The sequence below is a fragment of the Anser brachyrhynchus genome, assembly GCF_964034855.1.
Source record: "Anser brachyrhynchus genome assembly, chromosome: 1".
NCBI classification, from domain to species: Eukaryota; Metazoa; Chordata; class Aves; order Anseriformes; family Anatidae; genus Anser; species Anser brachyrhynchus.
The window spans coordinates 184,230,934-184,250,303 of NC_137694.1; the positions used below are offsets into that span (position 1 = coordinate 184,230,934).

The 19,370-nt window shown below is 45.9% G+C and overlaps 1 protein-coding gene across 1 annotated transcript; it reads right to left on the reverse strand.

Moving 5' to 3' along the window:
• Positions 1 to 1,517: 1,517 nt before the first annotated feature.
• Positions 1,518 to 14,095, reverse strand: LOC308197798 (fibrinogen-like protein 1). The gene is made up of 8 exons (XM_080598875.1): positions 13,880 to 14,095; positions 12,568 to 12,649; positions 11,022 to 11,232; positions 9,704 to 9,863; positions 5,389 to 5,486; positions 5,220 to 5,308; positions 3,880 to 4,070; positions 1,518 to 2,866 (listed from the first exon to the last, which is right to left on the reverse strand). Exons 2-8 carry the CDS (start codon positions 12,637 to 12,639, stop codon positions 2,677 to 2,679), a joined length of 1,011 nt encoding a protein of 336 aa, XP_080455001.1. The 5' UTR covers positions 12,640 to 12,649; positions 13,880 to 14,095; the 3' UTR covers positions 1,518 to 2,676.
• Between the last annotated feature and the right edge of the window lie 5,275 nt (positions 14,096 to 19,370).

The window sequence follows — 19,370 nt, forward strand, 5'->3', positions numbered from 1 at the left end:
TGGAATGAGGGAAGGTAGGTTCAGGCGGAAAACTGTCAGTCTTCAGAAAACTCTCCCAGAAGGAGACTGATTTTTATGGGAGGGCTCGCCAAGGGAGGGTAGTCTCGGAGGAGCCAGCATCTCAGCGTTTGGCCGCCGGAGTCAGACTCAGCAGCTTTCTCTGGGGGGTGACGTTTTCCAGCTGCTGCCGGAGCACAGGATCTGGCTCCGGGGGTGCTGAGAGTCGCCTCCTCCCCAGGAGCTGTTCCAGCACGCCGCGCCGCTGACCTGCAGCCCTGCGCAGGGTCAGTACCAGCTGCGTGTTCCCATTAACTGCCAGCTAGAAGTGCCTCTGAAAGCCTTTTAGAACACGTCCATGCTTGAGGACCAAAGCTAATCAAACATAACTAGTCTTTAAATTGACTTAAATGAGCTGGAAATCAGCCCTCTCAGGCAATTACTGCTTAGCGTACTTACCACCCCTGTGCTAAGGTAAACGTGGCTGTGTGAAGCGTGTTTGCCCTGAAGCAGTGATCCGTCAGCTTCAGAGCTACAGCACTACAAGATATATTTACAGCCTTGGTGAGCCTCGGCGCAGGAGATCCCGGAGAAACGGGTGATCAAACGTAGAGCACAACAACATTCAGGAAAACATAATGTAACTTTCAGTGGGAGTTACCTGAGCCTGATGGTAGCCTTCAGATCAAATTAGTACTTGGCTAGTGTGATTTTACACTATTTATTGAGATTAAAAAGGTTCTGGAACACTTAGGGTTTGTTGTAGGAGCTGTAGGGTCCTGCCCAAAACCCTTTGACTCCTTCATCTCCAGCACTGGAGGTAGGGCAGAGGAGGGGATGCCCTGCTCTCTTCTTTCTGCAGCCTCTTCTCAACAGCCCCATTTACTGTCTGAGAGAGGAAAAAAACCCAAATCTTGGTGCTGACTGAAGGCAGTCCAACTGTAATGGCTCTGGACTGAAGAGGCTTTACATCACTCGTGGCTGTGGGGGAGCTGGACTGGGTGGCCTGCTGCTCGATACTCCGCTATCAGCTGGGTCCTTGGCTGCTCAGGGAGCTATCGAACCCCTAATGCTGGCCGTTTGTAGCTGATTTCCAGCACGCAGAGGTGACTTTCACCTGGCTGTAATCTTTACCCTGCTTCCCTAGCCCTTCACCGGTGCGGTCTCGCCAGGACATGGGCTTTAGGAGCACATCTCGCTGGAGCACGGACCCATTGCGCGCTGGTGTTCATTTGCAGTCATTGGGAATAAGTGAGAACGGGGTTTAACTGCTTGAAAAAGCAGAGGGACCAAATCAAGTTTTACACTGACCATTCACATCTGCGTTGTCTTCAGGACAGCTTGAGCCATGGAAACCAAATTTACCTTGCAGACCCTCTAAACTACCCAGGACAGCAGGTGCAAAAACACCAGAGACAACAACAAAACAATGAAATTCTTGCATTACGAGTCTTCTCAAGATTTTCATCCTAACTTCTGATCAACTTCCTACTGTTTAAAAACAGATACAAAGCATTAAGTCCTACTCAGATGCTTTTATTTCACAATTACGACTATATAATACAAATTATATATTATTCTAAAAGCAAATAAATGGAAATGAACTACCAGTTTAAAACTTACTGTAATTCAGAAAAAAATAGACTTATCCTACAACATGGTAGTTACATTATGTGCATCAAGCTGATATTACTGTTCATTTTTAACTGCAGTTATTGTGGAAAATAAATTTTCAGTATTCTATTTCTTTCAGTTATTTATGTTGCTCTTTAGTTTCACTCAGAAGAGGCAGCGAAAGAAGCGTGCCTTGTGTTTCAATCACTTTCCACTTTGTTTCTTTACTAAATCAAAGTAGTCTGGTAAATGACACGAGAACGTACAAATGAATCACGACTGCATTTTTCGAACTCCTAAGAATATCTGTGCTCATCTTAAATTTAGTAAAATCTGCCTAATTTAAATCTGGGACTTAAATTTGGTTGGCAGCACTGCGTTTGATTGCATTAGCATGTTACAGTGTGCTATATAAACGGATCTGCAGAGGGAAGCTGTTGGCAATGAAATGCAGTGTGAACATTGTCCACGTTGTGGGGACTTGCTCCAAAGCAGCCTTGGAAGAAGCCTGACTTCAAAGTAGTCTGGATGGTTGTTAGCTGTTGGGGCGTATCCATCTTCTGGTGTGGTTTCACACACTCTAGAAGAGTTCTGCAACTGGCAGTTGGTGACCACCGTGAGAATTACCTAAAAACGTGTTCCCAACCCAGATCAGAACACTAGTGAAGGCACAACAGGTGAAGTCTGACTCCTTATCACTTTGTGGTTTCCATTCTTGTAACTCAGGCACTGGCTGTTACAATCAAGATGAGAAAGATTTAGCCCTGGAAGGGTACAGATAGCTAAAAGAACACTCTTGAGCATTCAGGGTCCAAGCTTTTCATAAGCACTCTACAACGAAGTCCCAAAAACTGCTAAAAAAGAAAGCCACGGTTATTTCAGGACTGAGATCCATATATTTTCCATTAGACTGTTGGCTGGCTGTGCTCAAACAACTTGCAACTTTTGCCTCGGCTAGTAGAAACAGACGCAACTACAGTTACCACAGTGCAGTTTTGGCAATTGGCAGCAGCAGAGGGCTGGCTATTAATGTACACAATTCTTTACTTCCCAAAGCAGCAGATTTCAGCCGCCCTGACTGTTCTCACCGTCTCCACTCTCGCTGTCAACAAAGAACGGAGCCCGGATTTTCATGGCCACGTATTTGAGCGAGTACCACGTCCCGTGCCACGTAGACCAGATGATGCCGTTGTCGTGGGATCCATTGTACCTCCCTGTTTTGTAGTATCGCCCGTTGAGGTTTACGGCGTGGCACCTTGTAACAACACAGAGGAGGTAAAAAGGAGACTGTTTAGCATGGAAAGACGTTGCGTCATCACAGCAAGGTACAATTTTCACACACCATACATTTGGAAATACTAGGGGTGGGATTCATGGACACGTCCAGACACCTAGATATATCCGTACTGAACTGGTTATGGTCCTACTATAGACTATGGAGAACTGTTTAATACAATCCTTGGAGCCCAGAGGAGTATGGGGGTCATCCTAACGTAGACACCTATTCTGGTCAGGCAATTCAACCTGTTGGCTACTTTGAGTGTACCAACCAGGGATGTGATTCAGATACCTAAACAGAGGTGTGTGATGTCAGTTGGTAGCCTTCAGCTCAAGTATAAGCAGCTAAACATCAACACCTAAAAATGCAGATGTTTTTTAGTGAAGTTGAATTTCACCATTGATGTACATTTTTGTAGGTCCACTGATTCTCACTTTGTTTGTGATCAGGACCTAGCCTAAACAAAGAAGAGGCTCATCCTGCCCTAAAGCAGAGGAAAAACGCCTGATAACGGGGTGTTTACACTCCCAGGTCTAGTGAACCCACAACCCTATTAGTTGATGTATGGGTCACGCCCAACCAGAAAATGTACAATCAGGAACAGTAAGGGGTAGCTCATCCCCTAGACAAGTTCCATAACAAAGAAATTCATTTGTGCACACTTCATCTTCCAGTGGCTATGACTTTTCTTTCTTGGAATATAATCCAAAGCACCTCCAAGGAACTTTCAATCAGGCTTTTTTCCCTCTGGGACACTTCTCCTTCACTTTTATTCTGGCCCATTTTCTTAAAATGAATGCAACTTACCTGCTTGGCTTCATAATGAAAGCAGCAGATGGCTTTCCTGATGGCCTGAACATGGCAGACTTAGCCATGTGAGGTGATGTGCTCGCAGCAACCTCCGACTGCTGTAAGGCGTGTAAGGTGTCTCGGCTGTACAGCCACCCACACCCTATGCCTCTTCCCAAGGGCTCAACCATTCTCCATACCTGTTAAACCACCAACCACCCTTGTTCTCCAACGCGCAGTTGCCTGCCAGGAATCGATCGTGATCCTTGTCAGATGTGGTGAACTGCATCCCTTTGTGAGAGGCTGACCACTGGTCTTCAAAATTGCTCCCACCAGACAGAGCGTCGCCGGCGTTACCGGAATAGGTGCCAAACCATAACCTGTAGTTGTCCTGCAACAGTATGTGAAACACGCCTTTGGTATCAGCTCTCATTTTTGAGATTTCCTCTGTCCATTGTATCCCCTGTCAAAGACATGACTGTTGAAGTCACAGCTGACTTTTAGCTCCATGCTTTAATGGTACTCGTGTAGATCACCACTGGATTTAAACTTCCAAAAGCAGTTACCAATTACTACTGCTGCTTAAGAGGGTTTCAGGTTTTATTGTCTTTTAATACTCATTTGATACTCTACACAACAATCTGGAAGGCTTTCCCTGGCTCGTTGACAACACCTGTTGCAGGAAAATGTGCCAAGTAGATGCTCTCACAAACTGCTCATGGTTCAACTAGGACAACTCCTGTAGGAATTTTGCTCCTCCAAGGCCTGGAAGCCATCTGATTTTTAGCTAAATGGTCCTGTTCTGGTGGGAATACTTAGTTCCAGTGTGCACAACTAGCAGATCTGAGAGACATTTGATAAGAGAGGGATGATTACTTCTGTGGTGAGGCCTTTTCCTGTTATTATATTCCACTTTTATAAAAAAAGTAGTAAGGCTATTTTCAAACCTTTTCATAAGAAAGCTCTAATTGCAGACTGAACACATTGGGGTGGTGAAGAAGTTGGAACTAGAACTGATCCATGCAGGGAATTTGGGCTACTTACAAATAGGGTTCAGAGATGCAATCCTACAAAGAACTGCCCCTGCACTGAGCAGGATGCCGTCTGTCTGAAGCTAGAAAGCAAGCATGGAAATACAGGAATGTGCCTGGCTTTCTCTGGACTTTCTCTGTGTGTACCACTTAGGGCTGCAGTTACCTCTCTTCAGGACAGGAACTTGCAACTGCTCTTCCAAAGCTTTGATTAGAGTGCACGGTTTTCTTTTAAAGCAAAGTAGATGGGTTTTGTTTTAGTGTTGTTTTTTTATGTGATAGCCTGGGACACTCTCCTGGGAAGCAGCAGAGCAGCGCCCAGTTTCCTTGCAGAGGTTCTAACCTGCATCTCCTCCCTCATGGAAGGCTGTTTTAACTGTGAGGCCAGAGGTAAGTGCACATGGGATCTCCCCACACCCTGTGGCAGAGAGCTGCCCGACGCTGTGCAGATGCAGGTGCCCCACCCTCAGAGATAAAACAAGCAAATCACCACTCTCTCCATTTCTTACCTGCTCATTGTTGAGCTGGAAATTTTCATAGACTGCATAACGTCTTTCCCCATGCCAGTCCATCAGGTCAATCTTTAATGAGCTTTCTCCTAAACACAGAGTAGTGCCTTTTTAGATCAACTATAACATGCAAATTGGAAGGAAAACTCTGGAAGGAAAGTACTTGCACCTCTACTGAGCAGGTCATAGATGTGATCGTTGCCCAGCCAGTACTCATCAGTCTTGCCTTGGAATTTTCCAAATCCCAGTTTGTAATCATCCCACTTCCTGAAGCAGATACAAATATCAATTTCAGCATGCAGGGGTAACAGCAAGTGTCATAGAATCACAGAATGGTTTGGGTTGGAAAGAACCTTAAAGATCATTTAATTCCAACGCCCTTGTCATGGGCAGGGACACCTCCCACCAGACCGGGCTGCCCAAAGCCCCATCCAGCCTGGTCTTGAACACCTCCAGGGATGGGGCATCCACAGCTTCTCTGGGCAGCCTGTGCCAGTGCCTCACTGCCCTCAGAGTAAAGAATTTCTTCCTTATATCTAACATAAACCTACCCTCTGTTACTTTGAAGCCATTCCCCCTTGTCCTATCACTACACCCCCTGACAGAGTCCCTCCCCAGCCTTCCTGTAGGCCCCCTTTAGGTACTGGAATGCTGCTGTAAGGTCTCCCCAGAGCCTTCTCTTCTGCAGGCTGAACCCCAAATCCCTCAGCCTGTCTTCACAGGAGAGGTGCTCCAGCCCTCTGATCTTCTTTGTGGCCCTTTTCTGGACTCATTCTAATACATCCATGTCCTTCTTTTGCTGGGAGACCCAGAGCTGAAGGCAGCACTCCAGGTAGGGCCTCACAAAAGCAGAGCAGAGGGGGAGAATCCCCTCCCTCGCCCTGCTGGCCACGCTGCTTTTGATGCAGCCCAGGATATGGTTGGTTTCTGGGCTGCAGGCACACATTGCTGGCTCATGTTGAGCTTCTTATCAGCCAACACCCCCAGGTCCTTCTCCTCAGGGCTGCTCTCAATCCATTCTCTGCCCAGCCTGTGTTTGTGCTTGGGATTGCCCCAGCCCAGGTGCAGGACCTTGCACTTGGCCTTATTGAACCTCAAGAGGTTTGCACAGGCCCACCTCTCAGGCCTGTCAAGGTCCCTCTGGATGCCATCCCTTCCCTCCAACGTGTCGACTGCACCACTCCGCTTGGTGTCATTGGTAAACGTGCTGAGGGTGCACTCGATCCCACTGTCCATGTCACCAACAAAGATGTTAACCAGTGCCTTTCCCAGTACTGACCCCTGAGGAATACCACTTGATACTGTTCTCCACCTGGATGTTGAACCATAGACTGTAACCCTTTGAGTGCAACCATCCAGCCAATTCCTTACCCACTGAGTGGTCCATTCATCAAATCCATGTCTCTCCCATTTAGAGACAAGGATATCATGGGGGGTAGTGTCAAATGCTTCGCACATGTCCAAGTAGATGGCTGGAGTCATCTCAGTTGCTCTTCCCCTAACCACCAATGCTGTAACCCCATCACAAAAGGCCACCAGATCTGTCAGGCACAATCTACCCTTATTGAAGCCATGTTGGCTGTCATCAATCACCTCCTTATTTTCCATATGCTTTAGCAGAGTTTCCAGGAGGATCTGCTCCATGATCTTGCCAGGCACAGAGGTGAGACTGACTGGCCTGTAGTTCCCCGGGTCCTCCTTTTTTCCGTTTTCTAAAATGGGGGTTATGATTCCCCTCATCCAGTCAGTGGGACCTTCCCCAGACTGACATGACTTTTCAAATAGGATAGTTAGTGGCTTAGTAACTACATCAGCCACTTCCTTCAGGACCTACAGAGGTATCTTATCAGGTCTCATGGACTTGTGCACCTTCAGGTTCCTCAGATGGTCTTGAATCTGATCTCCTCCTACACTGGGAGGTTCATCATTCTTCCAGTCCCTGTATTTGCCTTCTCGGGCCCGGGCCACGTGGCTGGAGCTTGTCAGGGAAGACTGAGGCAAAATAGTCATTAAGTACCTCAACCTTCTCCATATCCCGGGTGACCAGGTCTTCCGTTTCCTTCCAGAGAGGGCCCACAATTTTCCTAGTCTTCCTTTTATCACCAATTCACCTATAGAACCCTTTCTTATTACCCTTGATGTCCCTGATCGAATTAATTCTAAATGGGCTTTGGCTTTCCTACCCTGACCCCTGGCTGTTTGGACAATATTTGTGTACCCCTCCCAGGTTATCTGTCCTTGCTTCCATTCTCTGTAGGCCTCCTTTTTCTGTTTAAGTTTGGTCAGGAGCTCCCTGTCCCATGCAGGTCTCCTGGTGTTCTTGCCTGACTTCCTCTTTGTTGGGATACATCGCTCCTGAATTTGAAGGATGTGATCCTTGAATATTAACCAGCTTTTGTGGGCATCTCTTCCCACCAGGGCTTTGTCCCAGGGTACATTACAAAGCAGATCCCTGAAGAGGGCAATGTCTGCTCTCTCAAAGTCCAGAGCAGCACGCTTGCTGTGCTCCCTCCGTGCTGCTCTCTGAATGCAAAATTGCACAGTTTCATGACCGCTGCAACCAACGCTGCCCTTGAGTTTCACATTCCCCACCAGCCCCTCCTCGTTGGTGAGAATGAAGTCCAGCACAGCACCTCTCCTCGTTGGCTCCTCTGTCAAATGGAGAAGGGAATTGTCATCAATGCATTCCTGGAACCTCCTGGATTGACAGGATTAAATGTCAGTTTGTGACAATTAACTGTGGTAACAAGTAAATCTTCAGCTGCATCTTTAGGTCCTTTTAGAAAAGTATCTCATTCAGCCCGAGCCGAGCTGAGATTTGTCACTCTGCCTCAGAAATATGTATGACACATCTTACTCCCTCGCCTGCTAACCCTGTGCACACACATATATTGGAATCAATCCTTCACACTGCCAGATACAGTGCCTGCAGAATGAAGTTGTAAGTTAGATGGAAGAGGAAAGTGGTAGCTGTCATATTTGTCTTCAGCAAAGCATCTGATATCATTCTTCAGAAGGTCATAATTCATCTTCACTCCTGACTGGAAATTAATGTTGCAGTCTAAAATATACTACAGTCTTAGATGCATGAAGTGAAGTAGTGAAGAATCAGAAAATGAACAGAACCTGCAAACAAAAGCTTCCAGATGAAGCTGAAAGGAAAATATCTGGGTCTGCTTTGTGTTCCTGTTCCACTTAAATCTATTTTTAATTCATTGACCACTCTCACCTCTGCTTCTTTGCAGTATCACTGTCTGCATGTGCCAACTTGTCCTTTAAAGATGCATACTTACTTTTCATCACAATTTCTGGCTTCATAGTTCTAAGAGAAATCTCATGTTGTTCCTTTCTCCTCATCATTTCATTATGTTAAAATCTCCTCTGATATTTATGGGCTATCTTTGATATAAACCTATATGTCCTGCGTATTGATATTTCCAGTTTTAGTAACCCTGTGTTTATTCCCTCTCTCGGGTTGTTAGTAGGGATTTTAATTCTGCCTGACCTACTTACCAGCCAATGCTACTCTTCAGGATGATTTTCATTGGCATAAATTCACCTTTGCTGAGAGCTGAACTACCACGGCTAGAGAGCTACCACTCTCTGGGCAAGCTATCTTAGAGCCAGACAGTTGAGGTAGCTTTGCAATGAATTGCACTCTATTTAAGAGATGGTGGACACACCCTACAAGTGTGTGTGCTGCAACAGTGAATTAATCTGCAGGGGGACATTTCTTCTTCATAGTGCCAGTAGAGCATCTCGCCTCCTAGAGATTTCCAGGAGGAAATAATTTCTCTGGGCTTTTGCATAAAGAAAGGTTGATTTGGACCTGTAGTTTTGCATCTTTGTGAATGATCTGAATATGAAAATAAATTTTACTTCATGCTGAACATGATTCCTGATATAAGAACAGATAAAACATTAAGTGGGCCTCAGTCTATTTGCTGACGCAGTTATCTGCCAATTTAGAGGCTTTGGCAGACAGTTGTCTCCTATCATGACAAAATAGCCTAGATATCAGGAAAAAATTCTTTACCATGAGGTTGGTCAGACACTGCAACAGGCTTCCTAGCGAGGTGGTTGATGCCCCATGTGTGTCAACGTCCAAGAGGCATTTGGATAATGTCCTTTATAACACACTTTAATTTTGGTTAGCCCCAAGGCAGTCAGGAAGTTGGACTCAATGATCTTGTTAGGTCCCTTCCAACTGAACTATTATGTTCTGTACAAACAAATATGCACACACATACACATCTACTCAAATGCAGGCAAGCCATGCAAAAGGCATTATAAATCCATCCTGAAAATGGCCTCCTGCTACCAATACGTACCCACACTTTGCCCTAATGCAAAGAGTTACCATAATTAAAGTCTTGTCTTGCATATCCTGCTTCTTGAACTTCGGGTTTTGCCACCAGCAGGGCCGAGTGTGGGAGCTGGAGGCCCCACTGAGGGACCTGTTGATGCAACCACGAGGCACTCACCTGTTGAAATTCTCTTTGCCGTTACTCCGCCGCTGAATTACGGTCCACCCACCACCATCAGACATGTCACAGTACACCAGGAAAGGCTCTCGATCTGCTCTGGGCCTGATCCGGTAGTAGCCGTTTTTGGTCTTCTTCCTATTATACACCGCAGAGCAGTCTGGGCAGAACGGTATCAGCTCGTTAGATGGGGGAAAGCAAAGGGCTACGTGCAGACAAGAGCAGACATGGTTCAGAGGCCGTACACGGACACTTGGCCAGTCTGTGTGAAGCTCAGTAAGCCCAGCAGGGCCAGAGCAAATGGGTCAGAAATAAATTAGTAAACTGCTGTGTTTGCATTGCAGCTGGGCCTGGCGTTGAGCAGCAAGGCTTCAGAGCCTTTACAGCCCCCTGAGAGGGTCGTTCCCAAATGATCAGTGGGACGGGACAGATGCAGCTCAGACGTGAGCACTGTGGGACCAGGGCTGGCTCTGTCAGCAAGCGCCAGGCAGAGAGCAAGGGATGGCAAGGGGGTTAGCTAGGCCCAACTGCTCTGAACGTCTCAGACTCAGGGAATGGTGCAGACCTTAATATCATTTGCAGTGAAGCTAATTTCCATGTGGAAGATTACCTCAGCTGTACTTTGGACTGGACTGGGGGGCCTGAACTTTCTAAAACCAGAGGCTAAGTTCCGTGACTGGCTCTAGCAAGGCTTCATACTTTCAATGTAATGCTCATCAAGGACAAAATCTTGGCCACAGCCCACGACTCCGGTCGTACATTATTATCGAAGTGACAGCAAGGAACAGAGCATGCACGTGTGCTGCTGCACGGCAGGAGTGATGGAAGAGCTGAAGAACAGGGAAGCTGGATTCCTCCCAACAGGTTTCAGTGCCTGCAGCTGGGCTGTGCGCTTTGGGCTCCCAAAGTCCCTGGGGGAAAATGGGCTCTTCAAGAGCAAGACCCATCTTTTCCTACAGCAGACGTCTAAGGCAGGTCTGACGGAAAAGAGCTGAGAGGTGCCTTTTCCTCTCTGCACCGGAGTCTTGGGATACAAGCCCAGCTGCACGTGTCTGTGTTGTACCTGGGTGGTAGCTGCCTAAATCTGGGCCAGCTGACTGCAGCCCCAGGGGAAGTCTGCTGGTATCAAGGCCACCAGTCTGCCCTTCGCCTTCCCGTGTATCTGACTGCATTTTAAGACTATCTGCTTTAAAAATTAAAAAAAAAAAAAAGTTAAATAATTTTTCAGCAGAAATAAAATATGACACATGTGGCACTGAAAGACGAACTGAACATTTCTGCAAGCTGAAGTTTCCACATATGCTACTGCAAAATGTACCTTGGTCATAGACTATCAAATTTCCACTGGTTGTGGGTAAAAGTGTCTCATGCTGCATGCTCCTGTTGCTTGAGAACAGACCGCTTTTCGTTTTATGGTAAGTGTTCTCCAGAATGTCCTTCAGCTGCAGTTCATATAGGTAAAGCAAATCTTGAAGCTGTTTTAACCTTTGTCTTAATTTATTGTTGTCTAGGAGGCAAATATCTTTATCCTATGGAGAAGAAAAAAAAAGAAAGAACAAAAAGCACACTTCAATCACTGGTAAGAACAGAGGGGCAGTGAGAGAATGATGTCTCCTCTACTGAGGATCAAGACGATTCAGTCGTAGCCCCTCCCTAAGGTACATGAATCTTGCAGCATGGGCTGTTGAGTTGAACCCAGTGGAAAAGTTTTTTGTTTTGTTTTGTTTTGTTTTTTCAATGGTCTTGCCACTGATCTGAGCGTTGCAGAATATCGTCAGATACGCAGAAAATTACTTGGGACAAAAGTCATTCAGCTTGATTACCATTTAATGAAATCAAAGGGAGTTTTGCAGACTATGAAACTGCCCAGGGAAATCAGAGGGGAAAAACCTGGTTCTTGCACTGCAGCCAGGCCAAACCAGTGAGGTTACAGAAACATCTTGTAAAACTGGAAGATAAAAGAGCTGAAAAGCAGTGAGCCTACTGGGATCAGTGGAGTAACTTCAGAGCTGCATTACTGTAACCAAGACCAGAATCTGGCTCAGGCTGGCTGGGATAAACATTTTCAGCAACAACCTAGTCTGTGGCGGATATTACTCCATAAGTAACATCAACAAAACAGAGCAAAATCTCCTCCAAGACAACCAAGAAATGGTGTGCACAAGAATTACTTGCTGTTTTTGCTCTGAGCAAGCTGGCTTGAGCGATACCAGAGCAAGACCAGTTTTAGGCATAAGAGAAACGAGCAATTGCCCAGGACAGCAGGCTGCTGAGCGTGCTAAAACACAATTGCCAAGCTGCCTGCTCCTTTCCTCAGCCTGTTTGTTTTCCTACACAGAGGAGGATTTCCAGGTTGGAAGCACATGGGAACCTGCTGCAGACAGCCCCAAGCTCACCTAGCTCTCTTTGCCAAGCTCTGTACCTCCTTGAGTTGGCCCAAGAGTAATTTGCTCATCACATGAAAACAGATTGCCTCAGACTATGACTAGCTCCTCTTTCCCCTTTCCCTGCTTTTTGAATTGCAGTGAATAAAAAGAAGGCAGTTTTCCCTGAGGAAATGGAGTGGAGTATTTTTTTACTGGCCATAAAATCAAATATATTTTTAAAGGCTTTTTTGATGTTGTTTTTAATTCTTGGCACTGTCAGTCCAGCCATGTGGAGAGTTGCCCAGCCCATAATGCTGTGAAAACCCTATGTTATTAGGACCGAAAGAGTGACCTTCCTTTAGCCACAGGCAGCTTTTTGCTCTGCTCTTGCAGGCCCAAGTCTTTTGTAGGGGAGCACCTACCTCTGCATAACTGGAAATGATAACCCACTGGCATGCCGCAGAGAAGCTGTACAGACTCTAGCTGAGAGATACGCACCGAAAACCTGTGTGCAGGTGAGCCAAAGCTGACCAGAAGGAGCAGCAGCCACCAGGGCATCAGCAGACCCATTTCTTATTGCCTGAAAAGAAGCATTGACAAACTGCACTGGCGGCTTCTTACCCCCCCATCACAGTCACATTTAATTCTCCAGGATTCATTAAGGAGGTGGCTTGAAACTACAGGCAGGAAAAAATAGGGAAAAAAATGCATGTTAGCGAGAGGCTGAAGCACCAGTGCAGTGTGCTGACACAGGGACCTAGGCTTTGGTCCAAGCTCCCTCTTCCCTGGAGGAATAAACACTTGGTGCAGCTCTCCAGCAGCCTCTGCCCTTTCTCCCAAGTGCCCACGCACACGGGAAGTTACTTAGCAAAAACGCCTCCTTGGAGTACTCCTTGCCAAAGCAGTTGGCCAAAATCTCATCGTTCTTATTTGAGCTCCCCAAAGTTGACAGAAATTTTGCCTCCTGGTTCAGTGAGCATAGGCATTGCCCCTCTGTGGTCCACGGAGCGCTCTGTCAGTATGGGAGCTGCAGAGTGGGCACAGAGCGGGTGTGGGACAGTTTTGCTCAGATTTCAGTAGAAAAAATGAAAAAAAAAAATCTTTGCTGCTGGCCTGCCCCAGCACACAGACAGGGCTTCAGCCTGAGAGGCTCAGCTAGAAAAATGCTAAGCGGCCACCACTGGGAAGATGCAGCTGAATGCATGTGAACAGTACAAATTGTTCGCAGTATGATGCTGTGAAAAAATATATCAGAAAGAATAAAAGAGCCTGAAAAACAGGATAAAACAACTCCCCCACTTCACATCTGGAAGTGCTGCAGAAACTTGGCTACCCAGATCTGTGTTCCCAGTGGCTTGCTTAGTTTCAGCTACGACTCTAGGAGCATCACCCCAGCTGCTTATGGAGCTGGCAGAGCTGCCGTGGCAGGGGAGCTGCCTGAACAGCCAGGCGGGCCAGGGCCCAGAGCAAACAGAGAGAAGAAATGCCCTGTGGAAATCACTGATAAAAGATGTTGCACAGGTTTTCACTCCAGCACGTGGCATTTTTTTTTCAGATGGTAGAGAAAAGAGTATTATAGCATGGTTCACCCAGCCCACGACCTCTGGTACTTCTCATTTACGCTGCCCTGCAGCTGGGTGCTGGTGCTGTGGTCAGAATCAGGCCCAATGCAGAGAATGTGCGCGGAGGCAAAAAGCTAACAGGAAGGATGGATGTGAGCAACGGCTCCTGAAAAATAGATAGTGAAGACCGGAGGGGAAAAAAAGCAACTTTGTCTATGCCTTTATCAACATATATTAAATCCACATACCTGTAACTCGCCTTTCCTTCAGACCTCCTTCTGATAAGATTATCTCCCTTAAAAGTCAACTGCAAAATAAAGTGGTAATAAACCTGGCTGTATTTCTAGAGGTTGAATAGATTTTTCCTTTCCAGATGGCCCACATCAAGTGCTCAGAGGGACATTTCAGTGCACTAGGCAGGTCCACACAAAATACACTCACAGTTTTACCCAAACCCTTATTTATCTGCTGTTACCCAATACTCATCCTGCTGCTTCGCAGTAAGAATAAGCAAGTTACATTTTTATCAGCGGTGCTCTCCAAAATAGAGGGCTCTGCTGGTTGCGCACCATCACCCACCTTATTTGACTGTGAAGCTCAACCAAGACTGACTTGCTTAAGTGTTTATATGAATCACTCAGACTAATGCTCCCTGTGGGAGTTTTATCTCACATTTGATACAGCCAGGCTCGTTTCAGTAAGTCTTGCAAGGTGGAATGAACACAGCTTTTGTGTTCAGTGTTTCTTTTGCCGTTTAATCAGGTTTATATGTAAAAGCACAGTACAGCTGTAATGCCAAAAGAGCTGAAAATTTGAACCAAGAAGTGAACACGGGAATATTAAGCAAGATTTGCTATTGGACTGAAATCTCGGAAGGTTTGCAGTTGCGTAACTCTCCTCAGAGGTGGATCATTAGATTTGCTAGTTAACATAAACAAGGACATTTGTGAAAGTGCGGGAAAAAAAACAACAAAACACAACAACAGATGGGTGCCTCCCTTTGTGTTATGGACAAGGAATTACGGATTATTTTAAAGACAATGCTCCTTTTTACAGAGCTGCGGTCAGAGGAGAGACTGTGGGGCCAAAAAGCAAGGCGTGTAAGCCCATCAGAAACTTCTGTTTTACTCTTGAGTAAAGGAGGACTGCACAGCTATTACAAAGTACAGCAATGCTGTTTATTTCTTAAAAACTGCATTCCTCTTCTCCCTCAAGAGCAGCTGACCCATTTCACTGCCAAAAGATTATGTAAACAGTACTTTTCTTCTCACTTGTTCTCTATCCCTGTTTTGAGGCGGGTTTTGGAAGCTCTTTTGGAAGCCCCCGAGCACACGGGAGCTGTGTGCTGTTTCCTGGGGCTGTGTCGTTTAGCTCTTCTTGTGCTTTCAGCCACAGCGCCTCTTTCTCAGCTCGAGAAAGCCAGACAGCACTTGAGACACCGTGCACCAATTTATTCTCTTGTCTACGTGGCCAATGTGCATGTCCCCAGTGTGTGATGGGCCCAGGCCAGCAGTGGCAGCACCGGAGTCGTGGTGTGGGCATGGTGTGGGCAGCCATGGGCGTCCACAGGGCCAGGGAGCAGCAGGCCCCAGGCCTCCAAATCCTGCTGGTCTCTTGTGGTGGTGGAGCTGCTGACCCAGGAGGGGAACAAGTCGTGCATATACGTTATGTGACTGCAAATTTGCAGGAGTAGGACTCAAAACTCAGCCCTCCATCAGGAACCCCCAAAGGCCTCCCAGAGCCAAGAGGCCTGGAGTGCTCTCGTGCTCTCCTCCACCGGTGGTAACCTCACTGATGTCTGCAAGTGAAAAACCCAGTCAGCTGGAACATGTTTCTTGCACGTTTCATGGTGAACTTATTTTCACAGGCTAGAAGAAGCTTTAGGAACACCTGAAGCACCAGAGAGGGGCTGCCACGGGGTTGAGTTCACGTGAGGCGGCTCTAGCAGGAGGGTGTGCTCATGTACTGCTTCACTGGCCCTGAGGTAAAATAATCAAGTCATCATAAAGAATGTGGACAGTGTGATCACTAACGTTTCCTCACAGATGTTGAAAGTCTCTAGGCAATGGGGCTGTAAATACTTTTTTTTTTTTTTTTTTCTGGAATACACATGCTTCACACATATACTGCAGTGCAAATTCCTGTTTAGTTATTTGGAAGGAGATCAAATTCCCTCTTCATAAGACACTCAGTGATCTTGTCAGCAAACAATAACCATTTCATTAACCAAAAACCTCCCCACCCCGCTTTCCTCCTCCCTCCTTCCAGCAAAAGTACGTAGGTGCTGAATAACAGTCATAAAAAAGCTGTTATTCATACATTAAACGCACAGCCAGCACAGCAAGAATGCAAACTGGTGGATAAAAGTGAATGAATAGAGGGGCTCTGGGACAGCTCTTGCTATTCCTGCAGATATGGTGTGTTGGGCAGACAGAGCTGCCCAGGATGAAGACATGAAGATGACACTGAGTGGACATTCACCTCCTCTCCAGGGACTGATTGAACACTGCAGCTGGAAGACTGGTGGCATCTTGAAACTCTTCCAAGACAAGTTTATCTCCCAAACAAGTTCCCAGGTGTTTGTTTGTTCTTAAAGCAGTAAGGAAGAAATGAGCCAGCTGCCCCAGACTCCAAAGGAGTTAGAGACTTGAGGTTTTCATAACAAGAATCTGACTACCTACTAGTGCCCTAGGAAAATTTGGAGTAGTCCACAGCCAGCTCCAGTCAAAACAGCTCATTCACACTGAATTCAGGTGCTTTGTGCATTTGCCATTATTTTTGTACCTCTCCATCACACTCCACTTGAACATCCTGCTCACTGGGGGAGACCACAGACCGAGTTTCCTTAGGAAAAAATTCTTTACTGTGTGGGTGGTCACACATTGGAACAAGCTTCTTAGTGAAGCGGTTGATGTCCCGTGCCTGTCAGCGTTCAAGATGCATTTGTTAATAATAAGATGCTTTAACTTTTGGTTAGCCCTGAAGTGGCCACGCAGTTGGACTAGATGACCTTTGAAGGTCCCTTCCAACTGAACTGTTCTGTTGTTTGCAGGTACTGCAGGTGTGGAGGTACCAGCAGCCTTCAGGCTCTCCATGTGCGAGCTACTATTCATCTTCTGTAGGAATGTGGGCTGCCAAGTTTTTTAAGACGATGTTAATTTATGAGGTCTGAAACATTTTTTTTTTATCTAACGATAAAGGATCAAAAGGATGTTAAATTTAAAATATTAGGATGACTTCAGCCACTGTAGTTTCAATATATTAAATAACCGAAACCAGCATATATGTATTAAAAGTCTGTGGCTTGTTAGCAAGGAATAACCACAGAAATCTATGTACAAAGAAGGAGTAATGGTGGCAGACCATGAAACATGCCAGATCTGAATGTTTTGATAACGTTCAAAGAGCAAAGACATAATTCAGTCTAACTAACGAGTCTGTATGAAGCCTATGAGTATCTAATGGGTTGATACAACAAACATAATTAGTTCGTAAGTTCCTGAGGGCAAGCACAGGTCCAAGCCGATCTCGCTCACATCAGGAATAGCTTTACCAAAGTGAATTAGTCACAAGGCCAGAGGGAACATGTGGATAATCTGTGATCTACCTACCTCAGGTCAGAGAACTCCCCTGACCTAATTCATTCCTATTTGTACTGGAGCATCTCTTTGAGAAAAAGACGTTTTGTTGTAAAACATTCAGTGTTGAACAACCAACCACAGACTTTTGCATGGTCTTTCACTGCTTAATTACTCACATTGTTAATTATTATTGTTTTTTGCCCTGAATCTGCCAAGTCACATACTCTAGCCTTTTATTCTCATGATGCCTTACTCTGCAAGCTCTCTTCTGCCAAATTTTTCCCTGCTTAAGGCTAGGTCCAAGTAAATACAAGGCATACTCCTGCCTCTTGCTGGGATCCCAAATCCTGGTTAGCTGCTTAGGCTGGGGGTGTGCGTGCTGGGGGAAAGCCGGGGGAGTCATGGAGTGAGGGGCTGCATACAACATGTCCTGGGCAAGGCTAGTCACCACAACACGAACACATCCCCAGGGAAGAGCACTGGTGGGTAAAGCTGGCATGGGGAGGGAGGAAAGGCAAAAGCAAGTTCTATTCTTGGGATGATTTAATTCAGGGGAACCTAATGCAGAACACACATAGAGCTGCAAAGAGCTCTGGCTGGTGTATTGTGGTGCATAGTGGAGGTGGTCTCAGTGGGCTCACTGGGGGGGGCTTGAGGGATTGTAGTACCCCTCTGCCTAGATTTGGGAGTCTGATCTGCTACATGCAAGGGCAAGCAGCAGAGACATACAGCCAAGACAGTCCAGGGCACACACACGAACAAAATAGCAGGTTCTGAAGATCTCTGCAGTCTAACAGCAAAGTGCCCAAACAGTTTATTTTCCTCCAGGGTTAGGCAAGTAATGTACAAGGAGTATTTTTTATTTTTGTTTTTTAAGATCAAAACTTTGATGCTTGAAGTCTGCCTACACCCCCTGCAGGGTTCCTAGACCTTTTTCTAGATCCAGCCCTGATCAAATGTGATTAAGTCAGCCCTTATCTTTTATTTGAAAAGATGGACATCTTTGAGCTCCTTGACTCCCTTGTGATGAGGATTGCTTCAATTGCTTACTCACAGCATAGCTCTTCACTCTTTTTGCTGGAGTTGTAGCTACCAGAAGTAGAGAGCTGAGAAGACACAAAAGCCAAGTAAAAAGCACAGGCAGCATTTTCAGCCCGACATCTTTCTGTTTCTAGAGCCAAGGCTCTTGTTATGCATTTTGCCACAGAGCCACATGCAACAATCAGCTGCAGCTGGCTACTCCCTACTGCTACTCCAGGGGTTTTCAGTCACTTGTTTTCACAATACAGCCACTGGTGCTCTAAGTCTGATCTGCCGTGGTGTTGGTCACTGCTGTCAGGATGACTGTGATTTGCAATACATGAAAATTTAATCAAGAAGTGCTTGTGAGCTTTTTGACACATGCACACGTTCCTCATTCTGATGTCCCTTGGTGACTGTCGGTGGGTCTGTAAGTCAACCACGGACTTCTTTTAAAGATGTTACATCGTCCTTCAGGTATCAAGGGCTGAAAAACACCATCCTGAGGCCCAGTGTACTGAGACTGATAGTGAATGTATGTAAATACAGCTTGCTCACTCATCTGCACTTACAAAATATTAGTTTTCTCAGTGCTAGGCAGCAGTTCTTCTGTCCGCTTTTCCGGTCTCTGTGTCAGCAGCAGACTTTATCACTGAAGCTTTTATCTGGGGGCATGGTTCAAAACAACACTACACAACATTAAACAACATAAGACTGTTCTCAATCCCTGCAGAACCTCTCTGGGAATGAACTGCTTAAGCATCGTTCTTCTTTTACAGTTATTTTAAGACCAGTGTGCTGGGTTTTCACCAAAGTAACGTGAACAAGACTGATTTTGTGTCCTTCTACCTCTTTAATCAAATCTGATTTTCTTGCTAGACAATTGCTTACAGAAGCAACAAAATACCTTTATTTTATCAGTAAAACTTATAATCTCATTTTCAAAACATGAATTAGTTTGTCAGAAATTATTTTGCATAATCCCATGTTGATTGGCATTATTATCATCATCACCGTGCTTCTTTATTATTTTAGTGGAAGCCTCTATCTAATCTGCTCTCATTTTCTTTGGGAGCAAAGCCAAGCTGACAGACTGTCATCATAAGGTCATCTGATCTACCTGCTTTTAATTGGCAGA

Bases quoted from the DNA above. Each gene is read 5' to 3' on its own strand.
- LOC308197798 (XM_080598875.1), bottom strand. From the start codon at position 12,639: ATGGGTCTGCTGATGCCCTGGTGGCTGCTGCTCCTTCTGGTCAGCTTT. The intron at 4,071-5,219 runs GTAAGAAATGGA...ATACTGTTGCAG, and splicing joins TCCAGCTCAACAATGAGCAG to GACAACTACAGGTTATGGTT. The intron at 2,867-3,879 runs GTATGGAGAATG...TGTTGTTACAAG, and splicing joins GGTGGTTGGTGGTTTAACAG to GTGCCACGCCGTAAACCTCA.